This window comes from Alternaria postmessia (assembly GCF_024291825.1).
Source record: "Alternaria postmessia strain BMP 2775 chromosome Unknown scaffold_7, whole genome shotgun sequence".
Classification (NCBI taxonomy): domain Eukaryota; kingdom Fungi; phylum Ascomycota; class Dothideomycetes; order Pleosporales; family Pleosporaceae; genus Alternaria; species Alternaria postmessia.
The window spans coordinates 212,074-232,022 of NW_026260080.1; the positions used below are offsets into that span (position 1 = coordinate 212,074).

The 19,949-nt window shown below is 51.3% G+C and overlaps 6 protein-coding genes across 6 annotated transcripts; 4 read left to right on the forward strand and 2 right to left on the reverse strand.

The window, feature by feature from the left end:
• Positions 1 to 107: 107 nt before the first annotated feature.
• Positions 108 to 1,227, reverse strand: J4E82_001837 (uncharacterized protein; the record flags this gene model as incomplete). The annotated part of the gene is made up of 2 exons (XM_051728144.1): positions 108 to 619; positions 987 to 1,227. The coding sequence occupies 2 exons, from the start codon at positions 1,225 to 1,227 to the stop codon at positions 108 to 110; spliced, it is 753 nt and encodes a 250-aa protein (XP_051592026.1).
• Positions 1,228 to 1,983: 756 nt separating this feature from the next.
• On the forward strand, positions 1,984 to 3,111 carry J4E82_001838 (uncharacterized protein; the record flags this gene model as incomplete). The annotated part of the gene is made up of 1 exon (XM_051728145.1): positions 1,984 to 3,111. One exon carries the CDS (start codon positions 1,984 to 1,986, stop codon positions 3,109 to 3,111), a length of 1,128 nt encoding a protein of 375 aa, XP_051592027.1.
• A 129-nt stretch (positions 3,112 to 3,240) lies between these two features.
• On the reverse strand, positions 3,241 to 4,145 carry J4E82_001839 (uncharacterized protein; the record flags this gene model as incomplete). The annotated part of the gene is made up of 2 exons (XM_051728146.1): positions 3,241 to 3,300; positions 3,351 to 4,145. 2 exons carry the CDS (start codon positions 4,143 to 4,145, stop codon positions 3,241 to 3,243), a joined length of 855 nt encoding a protein of 284 aa, XP_051592028.1.
• A 1,677-nt stretch (positions 4,146 to 5,822) lies between these two features.
• On the forward strand, positions 5,823 to 6,449 carry J4E82_001840 (uncharacterized protein; the record flags this gene model as incomplete). The annotated part of the gene is made up of 2 exons (XM_051728147.1): positions 5,823 to 6,038; positions 6,123 to 6,449. 2 exons carry the CDS (start codon positions 5,823 to 5,825, stop codon positions 6,447 to 6,449), a joined length of 543 nt encoding a protein of 180 aa, XP_051592029.1.
• Positions 6,450 to 17,254: 10,805 nt separating this feature from the next.
• Positions 17,255 to 18,599, forward strand: J4E82_001841 (uncharacterized protein; the record flags this gene model as incomplete). Its single annotated transcript, XM_051728148.1, has 2 exons — positions 17,255 to 17,261; positions 17,332 to 18,599. The coding sequence occupies 2 exons, from the start codon at positions 17,255 to 17,257 to the stop codon at positions 18,597 to 18,599; spliced, it is 1,275 nt and encodes a 424-aa protein (XP_051592030.1).
• Positions 18,600 to 19,283: 684 nt separating this feature from the next.
• Positions 19,284 to 19,856, forward strand: J4E82_001842 (uncharacterized protein; the record flags this gene model as incomplete). The annotated part of the gene is made up of 1 exon (XM_051728149.1): positions 19,284 to 19,856. The coding sequence occupies one exon, from the start codon at positions 19,284 to 19,286 to the stop codon at positions 19,854 to 19,856; it is 573 nt and encodes a 190-aa protein (XP_051592031.1).
• Positions 19,857 to 19,949: the final 93 nt, after the last annotated feature.

Below are 19,949 nucleotides of genomic sequence, written 5' to 3' on the forward strand. Positions count from 1 at the left end.
GCGCAAAACATAGGTATAATATAGCAAACTCCTAGGCCTTAACATATCCTTGTCTGTATCTCTCCCAAATCCGTGAGCTGAAATTCACTCCTCGTGAGACATGATACTCATTTCTTGGTCAGAATACCACTGAGCGCACCTTCGGCAGCCTTCTTCAGCAACTCCCGATCCTCGTCGCTCATATGATCCACTTTCTCCACAAGCAACTTTTTCAAGAACATGTTCTCCTTCTTTAACCCATCGTTCTCAGCTTCGAGCTTCTTGGTTCGGTCTTGCATTTCGCGACTGGTCTCCATGAGTTGCATCTCGCGCTGCTTTTTCTTCTGGCGGAAACGTGCGGATGCAGCTTGGTTGCGTTTTCGCTTATCTTCTTCCGCCTCGACGACAATTGGATCGTTGAGGAGACTTGCGTGGGTGGGGTCGGGTGATGTGGCTGAAGATGTGGATGTCGCGTTGCTGTCGGGGTATGGCGTGCGATAGGCGTTGATGCTAAAGCCCTGTGTAACGGGGGAGAAGCCCTGGAGATCATCGAAGCCAATCTGAAGTGTAGAGTCGTGCTCGAAATGTTGCGGGATGTGTCCGGTCATGGTCGGCATTGTGGGCGAGGTGTATTGCAGGCCTCGAGATGATGTTAGTGACCATGGTATGCGGGGAACAGAAAACAACACAGAATACGCGGTGATCGCTGCGTATTTGATCGATGGAAACCCTCGATGCAACAACAGGCGTCTGTGCACAACTTGCATACACACCTCCCTAGGCGGGTATGCAGTCGTCGCAAGTCCCGTCGCCGCGATTGATCACGTGCAGCTAGCGAGAGCACGCCATTCCATCCTGAACAAACGTCATCTAGTCCCGACAACTCAGAGACACGGGAATTACGTCCACAGGGAGCAAACGGGCCTAATGGGAGGTACAAAGAACTCGTTGAGGATGAAGTACATAGAATATGATGAAATGAAGATAAATAGAGGGGTCGCGCTTACCTGGAGCCGACACACCGCTGGCGTGCAATGCATACGCAAAGTGCTGATTTTGCGCGATATCATTTTGGGTAGGAATTTGCAGCGGTTGTAAGTGCTGTCCACCGGGATGATATTCGTGATCGTGATAGAGATTGGCGGCGTCGAGGATGTCGAAGAGATCATGTCCAGAGGAACTCCCACTCGCATGTCCGTCGGTGAAGGTCGGCTGCCCAAAAGCTTGCTGACGATAAGTTTCCGACATTACTCTCCATCGGCAACATGCGTTCTCGCGCAATCGCGTCTTTCCTTTTGTCGGTCGTGTTCTGATCGTCAGTCTCAAGGTCTGGGTGTATGTTCGTTGTTGAGCTTCGCGCCGGCCTTTTTGGGGGTCGAGGATTGACGTTCCTCCCTGCAGGAGCGGCTATGGTGTGCCGCCCTATAAGAACCACACAAATGCCCACCGGCATGCGCTTGTGGGCAGCGCACCCCACTGCAAGAATCGCCTTCTGGCAGCCATGGGAATGGCGATCGCGTCTGATTGCGCCATATTTCTGATACGATTGCCAAAGCCCTCCACGCTTTTACCTAAATCGCGCCGCAGAAAAGCGTCGAATTGCAGTGCGCAATATTCCCGGGCTCACCTCGTGTGCCCAGAATCATGACGACCGGTGCTTCGGTGGGGCGGGTAATGCATGAGGCGTGAGTGGGTTGCAGTGAGCTCGCAGCGCTGTTCGACCCGGGTCGTTGGGCAAGGTCCAGGCTTCGTACAACACAGTCCTGTTTTGCTTTTCATCGACGCACTACGGTCGGCAGTCTCTGCGGCACATCGTGTGTTTCTCTCCAGTCTCTTCTTTTTCTACGATGTGTCTGAGACATTGGTCGACGTATGTTCGAGTAGCGAGCACATAGCTGTGTCTGATGTGTCGTCAACACACAATGTCTGCGCTGTTTGCAGTGTTAAGAGTATAAAAGGGTATTGCCAGGCTGTTCCGATACTGGTATAGAACGTTTGCGCCATATGAAGAACTGGGAAGACAACATATATCCCAACATGAAGACGCAGACACACTATGCGAAACTCGGGCTGGCCCCGAATGCGCCTCGAGAAGTGATATTAGCAGCGTACAAAGCGCTGGCGTTAAAACACCATCCCGAGAAGACCCTTGAGCTAACTGCGGCTGAACGTGCTGCGCATGCCACGGCGTTTAGTGATCTTCAAGAGGCGTTTGACGTGTTGAATGACGATGTCCGTAAGACCGCCTACGATGCTGCACTGGCCAGGGATGAAAGCGAAATCGTTGACGAAGTGTCCGCCTTCCAATATCATACACAGCCTATGCTCACGATGCAAGAACGGTACAGCTCGATGCGCGCCCGCGCACGTCAACGACTCGAACACTGGAGAGTTCTACGCGAGAAGCGACAGGTGGCGGAGGTATGTTTGAGCGTGGCTGACCTTGAGAGCCTAGTGAAGGTCTGGGAGGATCTTGAGAACGAAAATACAACCGATCCCCCAATGAAGGCTCGATGTGCTATTCTTGCTCACGAATACTCCGTGGAGATCGATACTCGCCGGCGGAACCATGAAAACTCATTGGAGAAGGCGTCAAGATCTGGTCGCACACCAGTATTACTCACAACGCCGGTCGCTGTGAATCATCATCCAGTGACGACAAACGCGCCCACGGAATCTACCACGGCCGTACCTGCACCGTCGCCGAAGACATCGGACGTGGCCGCACGATGTACCCACTCTGACATCTCGCTTACGCCTACGCCATTCTCTCGCTTGAAGGCGCGAGCCGACGAGCGTAAAAGGGCCGAAGAAAAGCGGGCTGAGGAAGCTAAGGCCCGAGCCAAAGCACGCAAGGGAAGAAAAGCTCAAATCGAGGTAGCCAAGCAAATCCAGCTTGAAGAAAAGGCTGCCTTTGTCCGCGCCGAGAAGGAGAAGCAGAAAGCGATGGCTGAGGACCGAGCCCGTCTGAAGGCTGAACATATCGCAAAAGTTCGAGCCAAAGTGCGTGGAGCGCCGATTGGCATTGATACGGTCGATGATGACTTTATCGTTTCTGGGGTACAAGAGGAGTCGTTGTCGCATGGGATTGATGCCTCCAACGAAGGCATGCAGGGAGAACCCAAGCTGTAAACAGACAGATGTTCTGGTAAGTATGACCTCAAACATAAGCACTGCCGTGGGTAGATGCACTGAAGATTGCGAACAATAACGCTTGATGCAAACGCATCAAAGTAGTTTGGGTGAGCGGATTGCAATGGGCTATACCGTGTATCGCATAGTGACGCGTATGCCATGGACGTGATTCTCCCAACCTCGTCTCTAATCCATGAATTAGTCAATGCGAACAACGTCCACATAGATAGGCTCACCTTGGCTCTCGCCCACACACAGATCCAATCACCATGTTTCAGCGAATCGATGAAATCGTCGCCACGGCCAGCACCTTCGTTGCCTTCCCATGTTGGATTATCCTTACAACCCCAGACAACGCGGTACCGGCGAATGTAATCGCCTTCGAAGATTGAAACAGCTCTTGCGACCTCGTTGCCTTGCAAGTACCAAGCATGTTGTCCTTCGATACCCATGGGGCGTGAAGGATCGTCATGCAAGAACGTCATGGCCTGCATCTCATCGCAGTGCAATCTCTGCGGCTCTGTTGTCGAAGAAGGGCGCAGCGCATTTCTAAAGCCAACGTTACCGCACATATCATCTATCACGGTGTGGATGTTGCTTTTTGGATAATCGTGGTCGTCGAAGCTATCAGCGACCATATTATTTATTATGTGGTCCTGCGGAGAAAGTGGGCGCACGATGGAAACCTCAAACCAAGACGAGGTGTTGAACGTGCCAATCGTATCTTCTGTAGTCCAACCTTGGTCGTGACTGACGATTAAGAACTCGATCTCTCGGAGTTTGCTTGTTTCGCGATGCGCGATTTCGGGCCTGTCAATTACTATCCTCAACATGGGCAGCGCAGCGGAGAAATCGTCGGAGAACTCTTCGTCAAGGAGTATTGAGGTCTGGTCATTAACGTGTTTGACTTCGACCCAGTAACGGGCTTTGTCCAGGATGTCGAGAACGAGTTCATTTGGGAGACCTAGGCGGTAATGGAGGAGGGCACGGGTGCGATGAACATCACGACGGCGGGGCGCGAAGGGCATCATAGGGCTTTATCAATTGGCGCTTTCGGTCGGTCGCAGCGCAGTGCGATTAAGGTTGAGAGAGTAAAGAGGGTCGCGTTGGCATGTGTGCGAGGGCACCCAATGGCAGATGGGCTAGTCGAGAAACCGGTTTAGTGTCGCCCGCAAATTTGCCCCGACGAACCGAGAGTTACCACACGGATCGGCATGCATGACAGTTGTCATTCGGCCCTGCTGCCCTTGTTTAGCTGGATCCTTATTTGGACTTCAGAGGAGCAAGTTGAAGGTGGAAGTATGTTGGTACTACATATTCGCCAGTTCTTGTGGTCGCCATGCTGCGCGTAAGGGAGCTTCGGTGACTCACCGGAAGAATCGCATGGACCACGTTACAACGCACTATCTCCAAAACACATCGGATTGTGTGCTTCCTTTCTTATACGCCAAGTGACCATACACCATATGTAACGTGTCGTAAAATATATTGCGCCGGGCTTGGCCGAGTCGGCAGACGCGACAACATAACAAGTCAGGGGATGATCCGGCGTCTCCTGCTGTCCTTATGCAGATCATCATAACAAAGCCAAAGGGTACTCACTTGGACGCGCAAAACATTCCCATCATACGCAAAATAGCGAAGAGGCTTCCAAATGTTTTCGTTTTCTCCCAGAGGCACTTCTACGTGATTGTGTCTTCCGAATTCATCCGTTCCAAGCCATTTCTCGACCTTCACAAAGCAATATGATCAGCATGCTTCGTGTATCTCACGAAAACAGAGGGTACAGACCATCCTGAAAGTCGTCTCGATTGGGTTGTATTTTCCAATGCCACTAAGGCTTCGATCGAAATTCTGCTCCTCTGTATACGTAAGATCGTTTCGTGCTCGCGAGAATGCATCACTAGTCAAGCTCGCCCAGTCGAAGAACACGATATCCACCGCGGTGGCGAACACGACGCTGTACGTAGACGGGCTGTTCAATCGCTGAAGTCAAGGTTGCAAAGATGGATCAGATCCGTAGAGGGAGGTCATCGAAGATGGTATCGACTTGAGGGAATTGACCGTGAAATGATTTGCTAGCGACACAGCGGATTTGAGAATGCTTCGTTGTTTCGTGATGAGGCGAGGAGTATCTGGACGGTGTCGTGATTTGGGTTTGGCAGGGTCGGTGCGTCAGCTGCGTCAAACTGTTGATAACTCAGAAATCTCCGAAATCCCCAAAGTCCCCAAAATCTCCACAACATAGCACTCAGAGAGGACGCGTGAACAGCTCTTGGTTTCAGATACGACAGGAACATCAGCATGCTCTCGACCACATCGTCGGCTTCGACTTCTTCTCTTGCGTCAATCCCGCATACCCATACGCCTCCATCACCACAACCTCATCTCTTATGCGACTGTTTCAGCAGTTGCCGCGCTTCCTACTGCGTAGGCAGATACTCTCGTGCTTTCACGGGCTTTCATTGTCATCAATTAGCTCCGCCTCGTTCCGACTCCTCTTCCCTCAACCCGGCGCCATTGTGAATCCAAGAAGCGTCCGACAAAATGGCTGCAATTGCCAGGAGCAACTTTCGCAGTATAGAATCTCCTATAGATAAATCACTAACACCTTCCCAGTCTTTCGATCGCGTTTCCTCCCATCATTGAATCGACAAAGACAACTCAACCGACCCCCGCAAACGATCGTCATACCAACCTCCATTGAGATGTCGCAGAACGAGACGAATGAAGCTATACGAAAACGATGGGAAACCATGAAGCGCAAGGAGAAGGAGATGATGCGACTCTGCGACGATATCCAGGTCAAAACTCTGGCCCAATACGATAACGGCAAATACCTGGATGATGAGCGTGCCTTCCTCGAGACGTGTGGACGTAGCTTGCACAACCAGACTCGTATACAAGATGCTTGGGACGAATCTGTATGTACCTTTGAGGATTGAGATCCCTGAATCCTCCAGTACTTGCTGCGGAAAGAATAACGACTTACTGACTCTCTATAACAGGAAGCCTGGTTGGCATTCGCATCGGACAATTACGAAAAACTTGTAGGGCAGGTTGACAAGCTCGAGAAAATTACCACCGTTCGCAAGAAGCTCCAAGAGCAGCTGGGTATCGCTCCCACAGAAGATGGATACTTTGCTTATGGAAAAGTCGCTGACACGCACCGTGGTGATGGCGCGCAGAAGTACGTGAACTTTGTGCTCCTCGATCACAAGCTCAACTCGACAACCAGCATTCGACACTACATAGCGGAAAACATGGGAGGATCTTCGCTACTTACGAATGAGGAGTGGCGGCCGCAGGCGTGGTCCGCAAGGCCTGACCGATAGGTACCAGGAAGCCCTCTGTCATCCAGCGGCAAGCACCCTGACCCTACCTCGTGCTTTCTCTTTTCACTGGCTTAAGGGCAGCACATTCGGGCCCGCCCTGTTGGTACTGGGCGACGGGAGAACGAAGCAAGACTAGTTCATGTATAACAAGGAGAGGCCAATCCTACCTTTGCAAGCATATGTACATAGCCGGGTTTGAGGAATGTGAGGTGTACGTGCCGTTATCGTGTATCCTGAGCCTTACGTGATGTTTGTGCATTCATATCTTGCAATCTATGAGACATCCGCGGTCTGCTGGAGCAGCTACAGTGCCGACGAGATATAGACGTGACGCTGCTGAGCCTAAAAAGGCAGGTATCGCGACCTCGAGTCGTGTGACACTTTTAAGACGTCAATTATCATATGGCAGTAGTGTTGTCCGAAGTGAGCGGATTGCAAGATATCAATACCGCACTTGGAGGATCACAACCTGCTGGTTCGTCGCGGCATACAGCCACCCAATCTTGAACTCTAAAGTTAGCATGTTGCATCAAAGCCAAATTGCTTCATGTATCATCTAGAGCTCACGAGAGGGTGATCGTCACAAACGTGGCTTGCACCCAAGCAACGTAGCCGGCCCAGCTACATCTCTTCCTGGGCCAACCCGTTGTAGCAGAAGGGGAGAGTCTGGACACATGACCTGCACTGATGACTGCGCGGCAGTGGCGGAAACAACTGAGGCGTGCGGGGGTGCTACAGCGGGCCTGCTTCCATACAAAAGCATGGAAAGAATTCTACGCAAGCACAAAGGCGTACACCTACCTTGGTACCTCTGCACCAGCGTGATGCCCTGTTTAGATCTCTCGGATAGAGAAAATGCAAATGCGAATGCCTATGCATCTTATCTAGAGACATACGGTTTGATAGAGTGCCGAAGAAAACAGCAAAAAAGATGGTATTGCTTTCAACCATGGGACTTCAACCCGCCTGGGACTCGAACCCAGCCCCGAAGGGGATGTGCATCCTAGATGATGCACTTGTTAGCACTGTTTAAAGATACTTCGGTGGCTGCCGACCGCCACCCCGCCGCCGTACCCCTCCGCCCAGGGGCCTAGGCGAAAGTTTGATGAATTAGAGTGTATATATAGCCAAAGGATATGGAGGTTGCCTGGTGAGCCTTTGTTGATTTTGGAGGCGCGAAGGGGAACGTGTCTGTGCAGGGATAACGCGGGGCGAGGCGGCGGTAAAGAGTGCAGAGACTCCCTCATGTGGTCTATGGCGACGAGGAGGTCAGGGCCTGCTGATAGGGTAGAGTTTCGTTAAGACATCGAATCTTGCTTGCTGGGTCGGACAGATCCCCAGAGCTTGACTTCAATGGTTTGCAACATATGCAACATTCGAGACCATGTACATGGCTGACCACGATACGCAAGCCTGCGACTGCAGAGGCGAGCTTGCATATAAGTCGCATATCTTCTGACGTGGCTTGCAATTATTCTCATGCGCAGCGTTGCTCGACGTGGTTGAAGGATAGCATCTGGTGTCCGCAGTCTGTCGCCCACATTCAAGACCCGTGGCGATTATCCCTCTCGCAACGCGGACTGAATCTCGCTGACATTATGACGGTAACGTTAAGCAAGCATGTTTGGAACTTGCAGAGGCTTGGGACTCGCAATCGTGTTCCATACTTCGGCCGGTACCTAGACCGACATGAGATGGAGATTCAATGAGGGCAGCGCCCGCGGCGGTGACTTGATACACTTTGTCCAACTCGAATCGAAGTCGTCGCGTGCTTGTTTTTGCCAGGGCTCACAGATACTGAAGGTGGGGAATAGCGATCCGTAGCATCGCTTGACCCTATCTTCGTAGTCCTCGGCTTCGAGACTCCCTGACATGCGGTGAGGCGTTCCTTTTAATAGCCAGTGTTTGTTCATAATGGTGATTCGATGGCTAGGGTCCGATCTTGCTGAGCTGTATCTTCGGAACTGTATAGTATAGATGATGCATGCATCGGAAGAGAATATCATCTTGGAATTGCGTATTGGGATTGTGATATCGGCCAAGCCAGATTCTGTCGGCGCTCAAGCAAGAACGCATATCGACAAGGCCGAATGTTGATCTTAGAGACTTCGACGAATTGCAAATCGTACTATCCTCAACAAGGAGCTGACGGGTTATCCGTTTTGAACGCACGTGCCTCTTGTGAGATTCATTGGTGTTGTACCATGGCTGATATCGCGCAACAGCGCTTCAAAGGGAGAGCATTACTCACCCTGGAACTGCATGATATGCGTCGGTCCAATAGAACTGATGAGAGACCTACTGGTAAGGCCGTTAAAATGATGCATGCAAGACGCACATTAATCATAGAAATCTGTCGTGACATGTTCCCACGATGTTGAACAACCGGTAGCGGCCTTGTAAGAGTTTGCAGCCAGCGCATTTGGCGAGCACGCGTCCTCCCAGAGTACCGCTAACCAGCCAACCCCTGACATAGCTGTTTACCTCAGGTGTCGCTAGCGGGTATCTTTGCATATTGTCGAACTTCCCAATGAAAGCACGCAACGATGCATTGAATGCCAACAAAGGATCTTGAAATCGGAGCAGTACATACCGGAAGCATTCGGAACCTTGTAGACATAGTGAAGCTTTGTTATCCAGCAGAAGCAAGCGGAGTGCATCTGAGATGTCGCGAATAATGGATAGGTTCGCACACGATTCGTGACTGGTGTCACATGATGGCAGTATGCTGACTCCGGATACTGTGTTGACACCAATGCGTAAGTCGCACTGATGTCTGTAGTTTGGCGCTGGGTCCCACCATCCCCAGCGATGCTTGCTAGCTGACAAGCGATATGGATAGATGAAATGGAGCATCATCTTTGAGGACCCGCATCTTGGAGAGAGCATTTCATAGCCAGACTCTCCCCGGAGCCTGGCAACAAGAGGCGTTTGTGTACAACTCATCTTCGGCTGTTACATTACAGCGTTGGCATTCCATAATGATGGTCGTCCAGACTTTGCTAACAGATATAGCCCTTTCGGCAACCACGCAAGCCAGTTGAAATATTTGCTTTGTTGCACGCTTTCGCATACAATGCCTCCGTGGTGAACGCATTGCAGAGATTTTGTCGCCAACAAGTAGGCGTTAAAGTATCATAACCATACTGGCATCTCTTCTATAGCGGTTGCTGAGCAGTCCGAATTGTGGTTATGCTGAGAAGCCCACTTATAGCCATGCGATCTATGCCTGCACCACATACCAGCTTGGTTCTTTTAAAAAGGTTGACAAGCAGACGTGCATGCGGAAGAGATGACCTGCAAATCCTTACTCTTGTGCGGGAGACTCCGCTGTTTGGGTATGCTTTCTCTAGGTGATGTGTGCCGAGTGGGCGACGAAAAGAAAGGCAAAAAAAACCTGACTACCTTAATGGTAGTCATTACTCCTTCAATGGAGAATCGAACTCCTGATAAAACTGTTTGTTGTCAGCCTGTGGTACGAACCCCAACCATGAGTCCAATAACACGAACTCATGTCGCACAGGGTCGTACCACCACCGAAAGAACTGCAATTCTTGTAGGTATATATAGCCACTGAATCTCTATTTCGGAGAGTCTGATAGATGATTTTGGCAACAATCATTCCAGCAGCATCGCGGGGGCGTGAGATGAACGGAGCGACGACAAGGGTCTCAATGTAGGCACCTTGCGTGACCAATGAGAAAGCCGTCAGCGAGCACTTCATCGTCTCACATTATCCTCAGGCACGGTCGTTTTCGCTCATTGGGGATGCTGTGATGGACCTTCTGGAAGGGGGCCTGCGAGGCATAACCTCCATGTTGGCATTGCAATCTGCAACCCGACATACGTTTCCCTTACAAAAGGTCCTGCGTATCTCAGTCTCGGATATGGCCTGTCCATCCAAGCTGCAGCTTCGTACAAGTCTCTCGGATGGCGTTTGGTAAAGAAGCTACGTCAGCTAGCGGCACTTGAGATCCTTCAACATTTGTATAACAGCGAAACACCAGCGCTATACTATGCTTATCTGGAGAGCGCAAGACTGGTACCATACGCCATATTGCAACTCTGACTGTAGTGGGAAGATAGAGCTTTCTCATGTTTGCATGGGTACTGCAAGCGCACAAACTCTAGGGGCAGTCTTCAACCTCTGACATCACTGTCTTTGTAATGTGCGCATAGAAAAGTATGATGCATAGAGAACCAAACGCGCAGCTGCCGTTGTTGTGGCGCTCGCATCCTGATTCTCACGTCCACGAAGAGCGAGTCTTGTTGACCCCCGCGGTGCACACGCCCCATTCTCTCGGCCACCTCAACACCAGCTACTACCACGACGTGACAGCAGTGCTATGCGAAGATAGGCGTCTACCATGGACGATACGAAGGTGGGACGAACGACAGCCGTTTTCCGTTGGACTGACATCATCGCGATACCTGTAACTGTCGAAGAATACCCAAGACATCCGCGAAGACCTCATCACCGCGGTCAACCCCATCACGACGGCAATCTTTGCTGGCTTGTCCGCACATAGAACATTTGAAGAAAAGCACTTCTATGATGCGCTGCCTCATCGCGACAGTAGAACTGTACGCAAGCGACATCGATAGAGTGCGTCGCCCCGCCAGGCGCTCCCCAAACGTATCGTACATCCGACGCAACGACCTGCGAAAGACGGCACAAGAGGAGAGAGCAGAGAGGACACCAGGGCATACGATTACGCAGACTGCCTGCAGCATGTCTGTAGCATGCAGCAGGCGATCGTGTCATCCCGGCCTTCTTCTTCCCTGGGGCAGGCGCAAAGGCGAAGGTCAAATATCGACATGCAGACTCGCAACCGACGACCAGTCGCGCGACATGAGCTTCTCACGACTCGATGACACCTATGACGAACGTATGCCACGGCTGCCTGAGGTCTGATCGCACTTGAACCAACCTCACGAACCGCTGCGCATGCAGTCGCGGGCGCCAGACGAGCACGATACGGGCAATCGAACGCGACCCCCAAGCTCCGCAGCTTGCTCCCAACTCCGTTCTCTCAACCTCGGTAGACGTTCGAATTTAGGGCCATTACACAATCAACCTGAACCGGAGATGCCTCACGCGACACTCTGGATCGACCATCTGAGGAGATGCGTGGCGAAGGGGAGAGGTCGAGGCAGAAGCTTGGAACAGGCCATAGCGAGGTGCTGGCCATCATAGATCGTACTCAGTGGCGTCGGAAATTACGAAAAGACATCTCGCTGGTGATTGGATTGTGACTCGTCAACCGCTGGACTTCAGGATCGAACTGCCATCGACACTTTGTACCATCTGGGACTGCGACTGCAACGTTCGTAGCCCTACAGAACGATGCGTACAAAGATCCATCGTCCCTCTGGTTCCCGGAGGTTGATATCTCCTCACTCAGAGCAGGATATCGCATGAACACCTTGTAATGTTTGCCATAAAGCCAGCCTTACTACCGTTTCCAAGTAAACGACACGTCAGAACGGTACTTCCGACGACCGCGTACTATCTTTGGGTGCAATAGACGACCAAGTTGCTAGGTTTATACGCCTAGGCAGTTGAAGATATTGATGCTTGGTCGAATTGGTAACATCACCAATACACCGGTGGAAGAGTGAGATCAAGGAGGTTTGCTGAGTATGTCAGCCTCGCTGAGCCTGGAACCAGGACAATTGGAACAGATTAAGATCGACCCCAGCGATTGCCAACACTCGTATGTGACTTCGACATATGCCTCCTGCATTTGTCGAAGACTGCATCCTTATAGCATCTTCCAACTAAGTAGAGTGTCTACTTGGCATCGAAACATGAGCATTGCAGCCCTTATTGCGACAGGCACCTTATGGAGTATACCATCGGTCCGCCAATGAGTTCTTCCCAGATGATGCAGGTCGATGCGTTCGGACGCAATGATTATGGCTGTCGAACAAGACCACATTTTCGAAATCAATATCCTTTGAGCCGGCAACGTTACGATGATGACTGTTGATTGGATCCGAGGATGTGACCCCGACTGCCAGACCGTAGTCTTATTAAGGGCCCAACTGTGGTGGCACGACATCGCTCGTGCTGAGTCAATCCACTGGGCTTGGTAGCTCCACAATAGCGTATAAATGGCTGGATGGAAGCCTCATAACGCAGCCGAGTTGGCAGGATGTCTTCGACAAGTCGTGCCTACTCAAACTCAAGGCAAAATCACAGGAGCACTTTCGCCGCCAGATTCTTCTCGAATCCTAAGTTGGCGCGGGCCTGAAGATACCAGTAGGTCCGAAAAATTCGTCAATAGAGATGTCGTTGTCGTCGCAACGGTGAGGCAGTTCGCCAACAAGGTCACATCATGTTCTAGACGTGTCCTACTCTCTCCGCTCGACTGATTTTGCTCAAGCAAAGTCATGAGCTCTTGTTCCGCTCACTCCTTTCATTGTCAGAATCTAGTGCCGAAAGATTCTTGCAGCATAGCTCTTGGTAGGCAAGAAGCTTCGACTGGGTATGGAATTGCCATCAGCTGCAGGTTGCGGCCGAGAATGGGAAATATGCCATGCGGTGTGGCAATACACCAGATAGGCAGTTACGAGAAGCTGCCAAGGTCTGCTCACGATCTGCAACGTGCCTAGTATCTTCTCTTGCCAGACCCTCTATAGGACATGTCCGTACGTTGTCGCTCCACGATAGCCGAAGTATTGGATGCTAGTATCCGCCCACTCGATAGTGGATGACCAAGAAGGCTGAATCTCTTGCACTTCCATACGTATAAAGTTTGTCGCGAGGCCCAGTATGGCAGCCAACGTTCGTACAGATGATACTCTTATGGTAGTGTATCGGGAGTATTGGTGCACGAATATCGCTGGAAGGTTTGGCGAGAGTAATGGCACAAAGCGGAGCGTCAAGTGGTGAGCATAATCAGCACTATGCCACCGCCTCGCTTGTAATCCTCATCAGATGCTCATACAGGAAGGGGATACGAACAGGACTATTCAGCTAGTCAAGCAAGCCAAAGGTAGTGACTGTCTGTTCTACCAACCACCCTTGCAAGTTGTTATAGCTTCTTGGGTGGAGGTGTTTGTTCTGTCCTGGCAGGCCTAGGAGGTTGTCTCTTCCGCGGAGATCTCAGGCCTTCAACAGTAGAACACCTGAGCAGTCAGAGCTTCCAACATTATACGGGCTTTGCGTCGGGATCGCAAGCGTTCAGAGGTTCTGGAGGGGTGTTCGGCAGACGGGTTGCGTGCGATGGAGGCGCCCTTCGGAGACGCTCGAGGCCTTATCAAGGCTCGTCGAGTATGGAGCTGCAGACCTAGAGTCACAAGTGAGGGGCGCAAGCAAGTCGCTGTTCGCCTGCCTGTATCAGACCGTCCAGTGATATCGCTCATGAGCGATTCTAGGAGTGAGGCCAGGAAGCGCGACACAGCCCGTCGCGTGAGGCAGAACGGCGCGTTGAAGCACATCGGCCTGCCTCGAAGTATGCACTCTCAGAGCCATCCTATCATGCCCATTCCGTATCCGTTCATCGTGAAGGAGATGCGAGTCGTGATGGAGGTCATCGTGGTCGTCGTAGTGGACGAATTGGGCGTAAGAAGAAGCTTGCTGGCGTGAAGCCGTCTCAGCGGCTGGGAGGTAGGAGCGACTCGGGAGTCATATCCATCTGACAGGCTCGAGTCTTCATGACGGTATAGTATAACGGACGCGTCGTGGCAACACGGAGTCGATTTCGCGGAGCTGGTGGTAGATGTCGGGTTGGTGGGTGGGCTGAGGCAAGAAACTCAGGAGGGAGGCGCGATCATGGTTCAGATTCATGCGGACATACGGACTTCGAAACAAGAAAAGCCGCACGGTACGCACCACAACTGCGAAAGTAACGACTCTGTCATCGAGATGTCTCGCGCAGAGCTGCTGTGTGGATGTAATTCCGTACGTCAGAGGTGTTCGGGCCGATTCCTTCGCGCAAGACTTAGCGAAGCCCCGCGGAGCCATGATGAGGCTGCAAAACTATGGCATTACAAGTAGTAGGCTACGGAAATGAGTATCAGAATTCGGATACTTTGCTTTTCAGCCCAAATCGACAGATCTAACATACCGACAAGCGGGCTCAGAGTAAAACGCATACCACACGGCTTGTGTGCAGGCAAGTCCACCCTACTTCTACAGACACAACACTTGCTAACATTCAAGCAGATCGTATCTTAGACTTGGCAGCATGTTCATAGTCTACCAAATCCACTTTTCCATTCTTACAATGTTGTGCAACTTCCTGCCTTATGGGACCAAAGATTGCCAAGGCCATGAACTGATGGGGCATCGTCCCTGCTGAACCACTTCCTTAGCGTCTGAAACCTTAATTACACTTCTGTCCACTCCCCGCAGACCCTCCCGCCTACTGACCACTACTGCCCCAACCTCTTGTGCAATTTAACCCTCCACTGAGTTCCTTCGCATATCATACGCGAACGTACGAGAGCTCTCACACAAGTCATATCCTTTCAGTCCTCCTGGGTATCCTTCTTTGGGCAGAGCGCGTCAGTTCCGTACATCATAATGTGAAGTCACTGCGAGCGCGTCAGGGTACTTCCACATCCACTGCTAAATTCCCTTATCAGAGTATCGGTCGCCCAGAGGGACCTTCAGACTACCGCAAGTTCGAGTTCTGCGCCCGTTTTCCCTTCGATATATTCCCTACAGCCTGTTGTGCGCGGAAGCCCGATGGCGCTTCATACACAATCTGTAAGCAAACATTGCACTCTAATGACCAACAGGACCGCAGCTGGCACATTACCATGCATATAACACGATGCAACTATGTTCGACTCGATCTCCATTCTTTCGTCGTCAGAATCAATTCCACGCCGCCTGACATCGCCTTCCATCAATGGTGACGAGCGCACCTCGATGAAACGACTCTGGTCCGTAACAAAAGCTCATACTGGTCTTTCATTATCCTGCATGAGCTATGTCGGTGTTGGCGTTGAGTTCGCTGATTGAATATCGCCATGCAATCGATGCCAGTACAAAGCCCAGAGAAAATACTCTTGCCGTCTTCGAGCGCGCTTCCAGACTGACTCATCACCCGAAGTCATCCCTTATCCTAACACGTTCCGCATGGTCTTCCCTTGCAGAGTTTCAATCCTAGTGACCGGCCTATATTTGGTTGATGTCATTACATCAGTTCTCAAGAGAACATAAACGTCCAAGAGCTATGATGGTAATGATTAGCTCTACTGACGTGATGGAACTGCTCATGCGAAGGAACAAGATCAAGCTTGCAATTTGCTCTTGTCTATTCCTCCTTTGTCTAGTTCCAAGACTCATTTGTTCCCACTGCTGTCCACCACTGGATGTGAACTCGGGCACCAAGGCAGCATTTCGTCCATCTCTGCTAAACTCTGTAGCTACCTATCCGAAAAGCCACCTACGCTTTTAAGTCTCCAGGATCTTCAGCCGCTTCGGTCAAGACATAATCGAATACAACTGGTATGTTGCTGATCGGGCATACTACGCAAGGAACATAAAGAGCCGGGAGTCTACAAGAGGATCACAAATACCACATTGGGAACTAAACCATCCAAGGCTCCACATCTTCGGAGACGATTCGCCATACGGGTCCAACGAATACCTGTTACCTGTAGTCTCCATGGTAAGTAGCTTGAAACGTGACGCGGACCGTGACATGCTCTACCTCAACTCGAAAGCAACTCCACATCAAACGTCACCGCCGGTTTGCCACCCTGATTCCCACGTCACCAAGACTTGTGAGCGCGGGGTAAGGGCGTAGATGTGAACACCTCGTCACGTGTTTGTGGTTCACACAGACTTCGCGCTATCATCTTTCCGCGCCGATACCGCTTATATCAAGCGTCACAAAGATCTCGTGGATATATAATACTCGTCCTTTAAACTTACCCGGCTCTTCTCTACAAATGCTCTTGTGATTAAGAGATCACGATCTCAAAAGCTCAAAGTCGCTCTCTCACTTGAACATCGTCGGCCACACCACCCAGCAAGCCAATTGCATGTTTAACTCTAATTGACTGGTCGGAGCTCGCGAGTAGTGTTTCTATCTTCGCACACAGTACTTCGCAGTGCGCTTTCAAGCTGGTCGAAAGTCCGGTCCCTATCCCATATCTCAACCTATCCTTTAGCCACTTGGACTCAAACGAAAACAACATCGAACTATCTTTCCATAATCAACATCCAAATCGAAACGTATCAAGTACATTTGGCCTTACAAGGTCCATCTGGACCACTTTGGGTTACCTATACTAGGTGAACGTCGTCCCTTTGTGGCTTAACTGCGCGGCTTCAGTCACTACGCCCGCGAACTCTTAGTAGCCTCAACCGAACAGAAGGCGGCAAAGACGATATACAGACTGCAACGGTTAGGAACTTCTTTGTGTACGTTCTTCCGGCGTCTCCCGTACTTCAAGCCGTCTTTCTCTGTTTGCAACGAGTAAAGATCGTGTTGCTGAGGTCTTGGCTGAGCGTACCCTGAGCACGTCCGCGCTACAAACAAATTGGTCGCCTGTGTTACTGGGTTTTCCAGGAGCTCAAAGCCGCTAGCGCCTCGTCTGCCTCCCCAAAGGTCTCCTCTTGTAGCTGGTTGACCTACGTCTCTCCACCCGCATCACACTTACGAATTGCATTCTACTATCAGGTACGTACCGCAATGGCTTAACTACTGCTTCTCCTATATCTCCCCTACCTGCATTTATTCAAGAGACACGGATGCAGCCTTTCTGGGTCGCTGTAGCGTGTGCTATTGATCGCCCTCCGCTCCTAGCCCGAACACAACACGCCATTTCTGGCGCTCAGTATGAACCGTTGTTTGACCCCACACTAACAGCGAACAGAAAACCTTTGTGACACTTGGTCTCTCGCCGCTTCTGGTAGCTAAAGTACTGGAGATCATGTCCTACTCTCACAACAACCAGCTAAATATGGTTAGCCTGTTTGACGAGGAACATCCACAACCCTTCAACAAGCGCAGTTACGACATGACGCGTCTTCACCCCAACAACCCCTACCACGGCCTCCCTGGTCAGGCTGCCGCCGTCTCTCCCATCAAGATCGAGGAAGGTGCTGCCCCTGTGAGTTATACCCCCACATATGACAGCGACTACGTCGAAAGCGATCGCGACGACCGGCGACCATCCAAGATCCCAAAGATCAACAAGGATGGTGTGCCCCGCAAGCCACGCCAGCCTCGTCCCAAGCTACTCAAGTGGAGTGACAACGATTGGAAGAACGTAGTCCTCGGTATCGTCTGGGCCTGCGGTGAGACTGGCGTTCAGATACCGTTCGACCAGGCTGCTCAGGTTGTTGGAGAGAGCTGTACTGCTGGCGCACTCCAGCAGGCTATCTTGAAACTGCGCGGCAAACAGATCGACGAGGGCTACGAGATTCCGTCGTTGAGAATGGCGTGGACGCGCAAGAACAAACGTGCATCTTCTTCGGCGTCCAGTGCTAATGCAAAGCCTCAGCAGACAACCGGTCAAGGTCAAGGCCTTACGACTCAGTCCCGTCCGTCTCTTATCGTCAAGCTCAAGGCTCCACTTCTTACTGACAGGAACTGTCACGGTGGTGTTACCATTGGCAAGAACTATATTGCACCCATTGAACCTCAGTTCTCCATAGCTGATGATATCCATTCCACTGGTGGCCGAGGCATCACTGTCGTTAGCGGTCTTCCAAATGTTCCCAGTGACTCCGGTCCCAAGTACCCCGATATTGTCAAGCAAGCCGTTCCAACTCAGTACAAGCGCGGCGCTGGTATGGACTTCGACTTCGAAAAGTACATCAAGGAGATGGAGGCGCAGAACTACGAGGAGGATGTCAAGGACCATGCTGAGTATGACTTTGTCAGTAACGACTCGCATGAGGATCTTCTTGCGTCGTCCGAGGCTGAGCAAGCTGCCATGAGTGGGTTCCTTCCTGAGATGTCTTCTCCGTTGGACCATACTTATGATTCTCCTTATAGCTTCTTCTCCCAAGCCTCGTCCGGTATTCGCCCGTTGGATCCAGCTTCCTCCTCGCAGCAAGGCCTCCAGGAAGCCTTTCCGCTACCAACTCATCTAGACACCGGCCACTTCCATGACTTCTTCGCACACGACGCATTTCCCAACTGCGGATATGAGTACGAATTCAACGCAGGACACTAGTAGGGGTAAGGCGGCGATGTGGTGACGGTCTGGTTAAATTCACGGTGTATCGGGTTCTTTTGCGAGCTACATGGCTTTGGTCAGTCCAGGTTTGAGATAGGATACCATAGCTTGACGCATACCATAGGTAAAAAATCAAAAGTTTGGGTTACATACTTGACCTCCTGTTCGAAGACCACGATGGTTAGTTTTGAGTGATTTGATAACGGTGATATGTCATAATCATGCCTACATGGTGAATCTAGAGTGCGACCTGGGTGGCATTACCCCCTCTGACCGACTACTAAGGTACCTGCATGTGGCTTTTGGTGTTGTTGATGACACCGATCTTGCTGTCTTCATAGTCAGTCTCATCCATGATATCAGAATCCATCATCTACTTGGATAATCGCCACACGGGTCACATTACACGTATTCACATGAACCCGACCGCTGTAGATCAAACTCCTGCCTTTCACATAGTGTAGGTCACACAGCATAACGCACAATACTGACATCCGCTGTCCTCGGTTTCTCCCACCTTCAAGGCTCAGCTAGTTCTTTAGCTTCTCACAACCACAACATGGGTATCTTCGGCAGAAAAAACAAGGGCCGGATCGTTTCTCCTACCACTCTCATTCCGCACAAGCAGATGCAGCCCGCGAGTTATGCGACCTGCTGAACGCAGGAGGTAGACGCATGCCCATGAAAGCACGACAAAGAGGACCGGGTTATCATTTCAAGTACCCGGATCCTAACGGCTTCGAACACTCGCTTTGTATCGATGAGAATGATAGGGTAGTACCAGTAGCTGATATGCATGGAGGAGGTGGCCACAGAGGCGGCGATTTTCAAGGATTGGGGGGAGTCGATCCGCGGCAGATGATGGCGATGCAGAGGGATCAGTTCCAACATCCCGGACAAATGCATATGATGCCAGCGCAAATGCAACCAGGAATTCAACAGCGACGACCGTGGGATATGCAACAGGCACAGCAAGTGGCAGAGCACCAACAACGCGCACGACATCACAGCCAGCCTCATGCTCAGCCATTGGCACAGCCTCAACAAGCGGGAGCTCACGATTCCAACCGACCCATATTCCAGAATCCCTTCAAGGAGCCTTTGCCTCAAGGTTCCTACGGTAAGCGCGAGTACGTGCCAGGTCAGGAAAAAATCAAGGTTAGCGACTATGGGCCGCGCGCCGATAATCCGGGGACGGGTTGGGATTTGATGCAATTTTTGAACCAGTTGCGGAAGCAGGACGGGCGAGGTTGACGAGAGATAGACGGAGGGGACAGCTACGCAAAATACGATATGAGAACCAAATGATGGGTTCCGTTCCTAACCCACCTGTAGTTACGCATGACC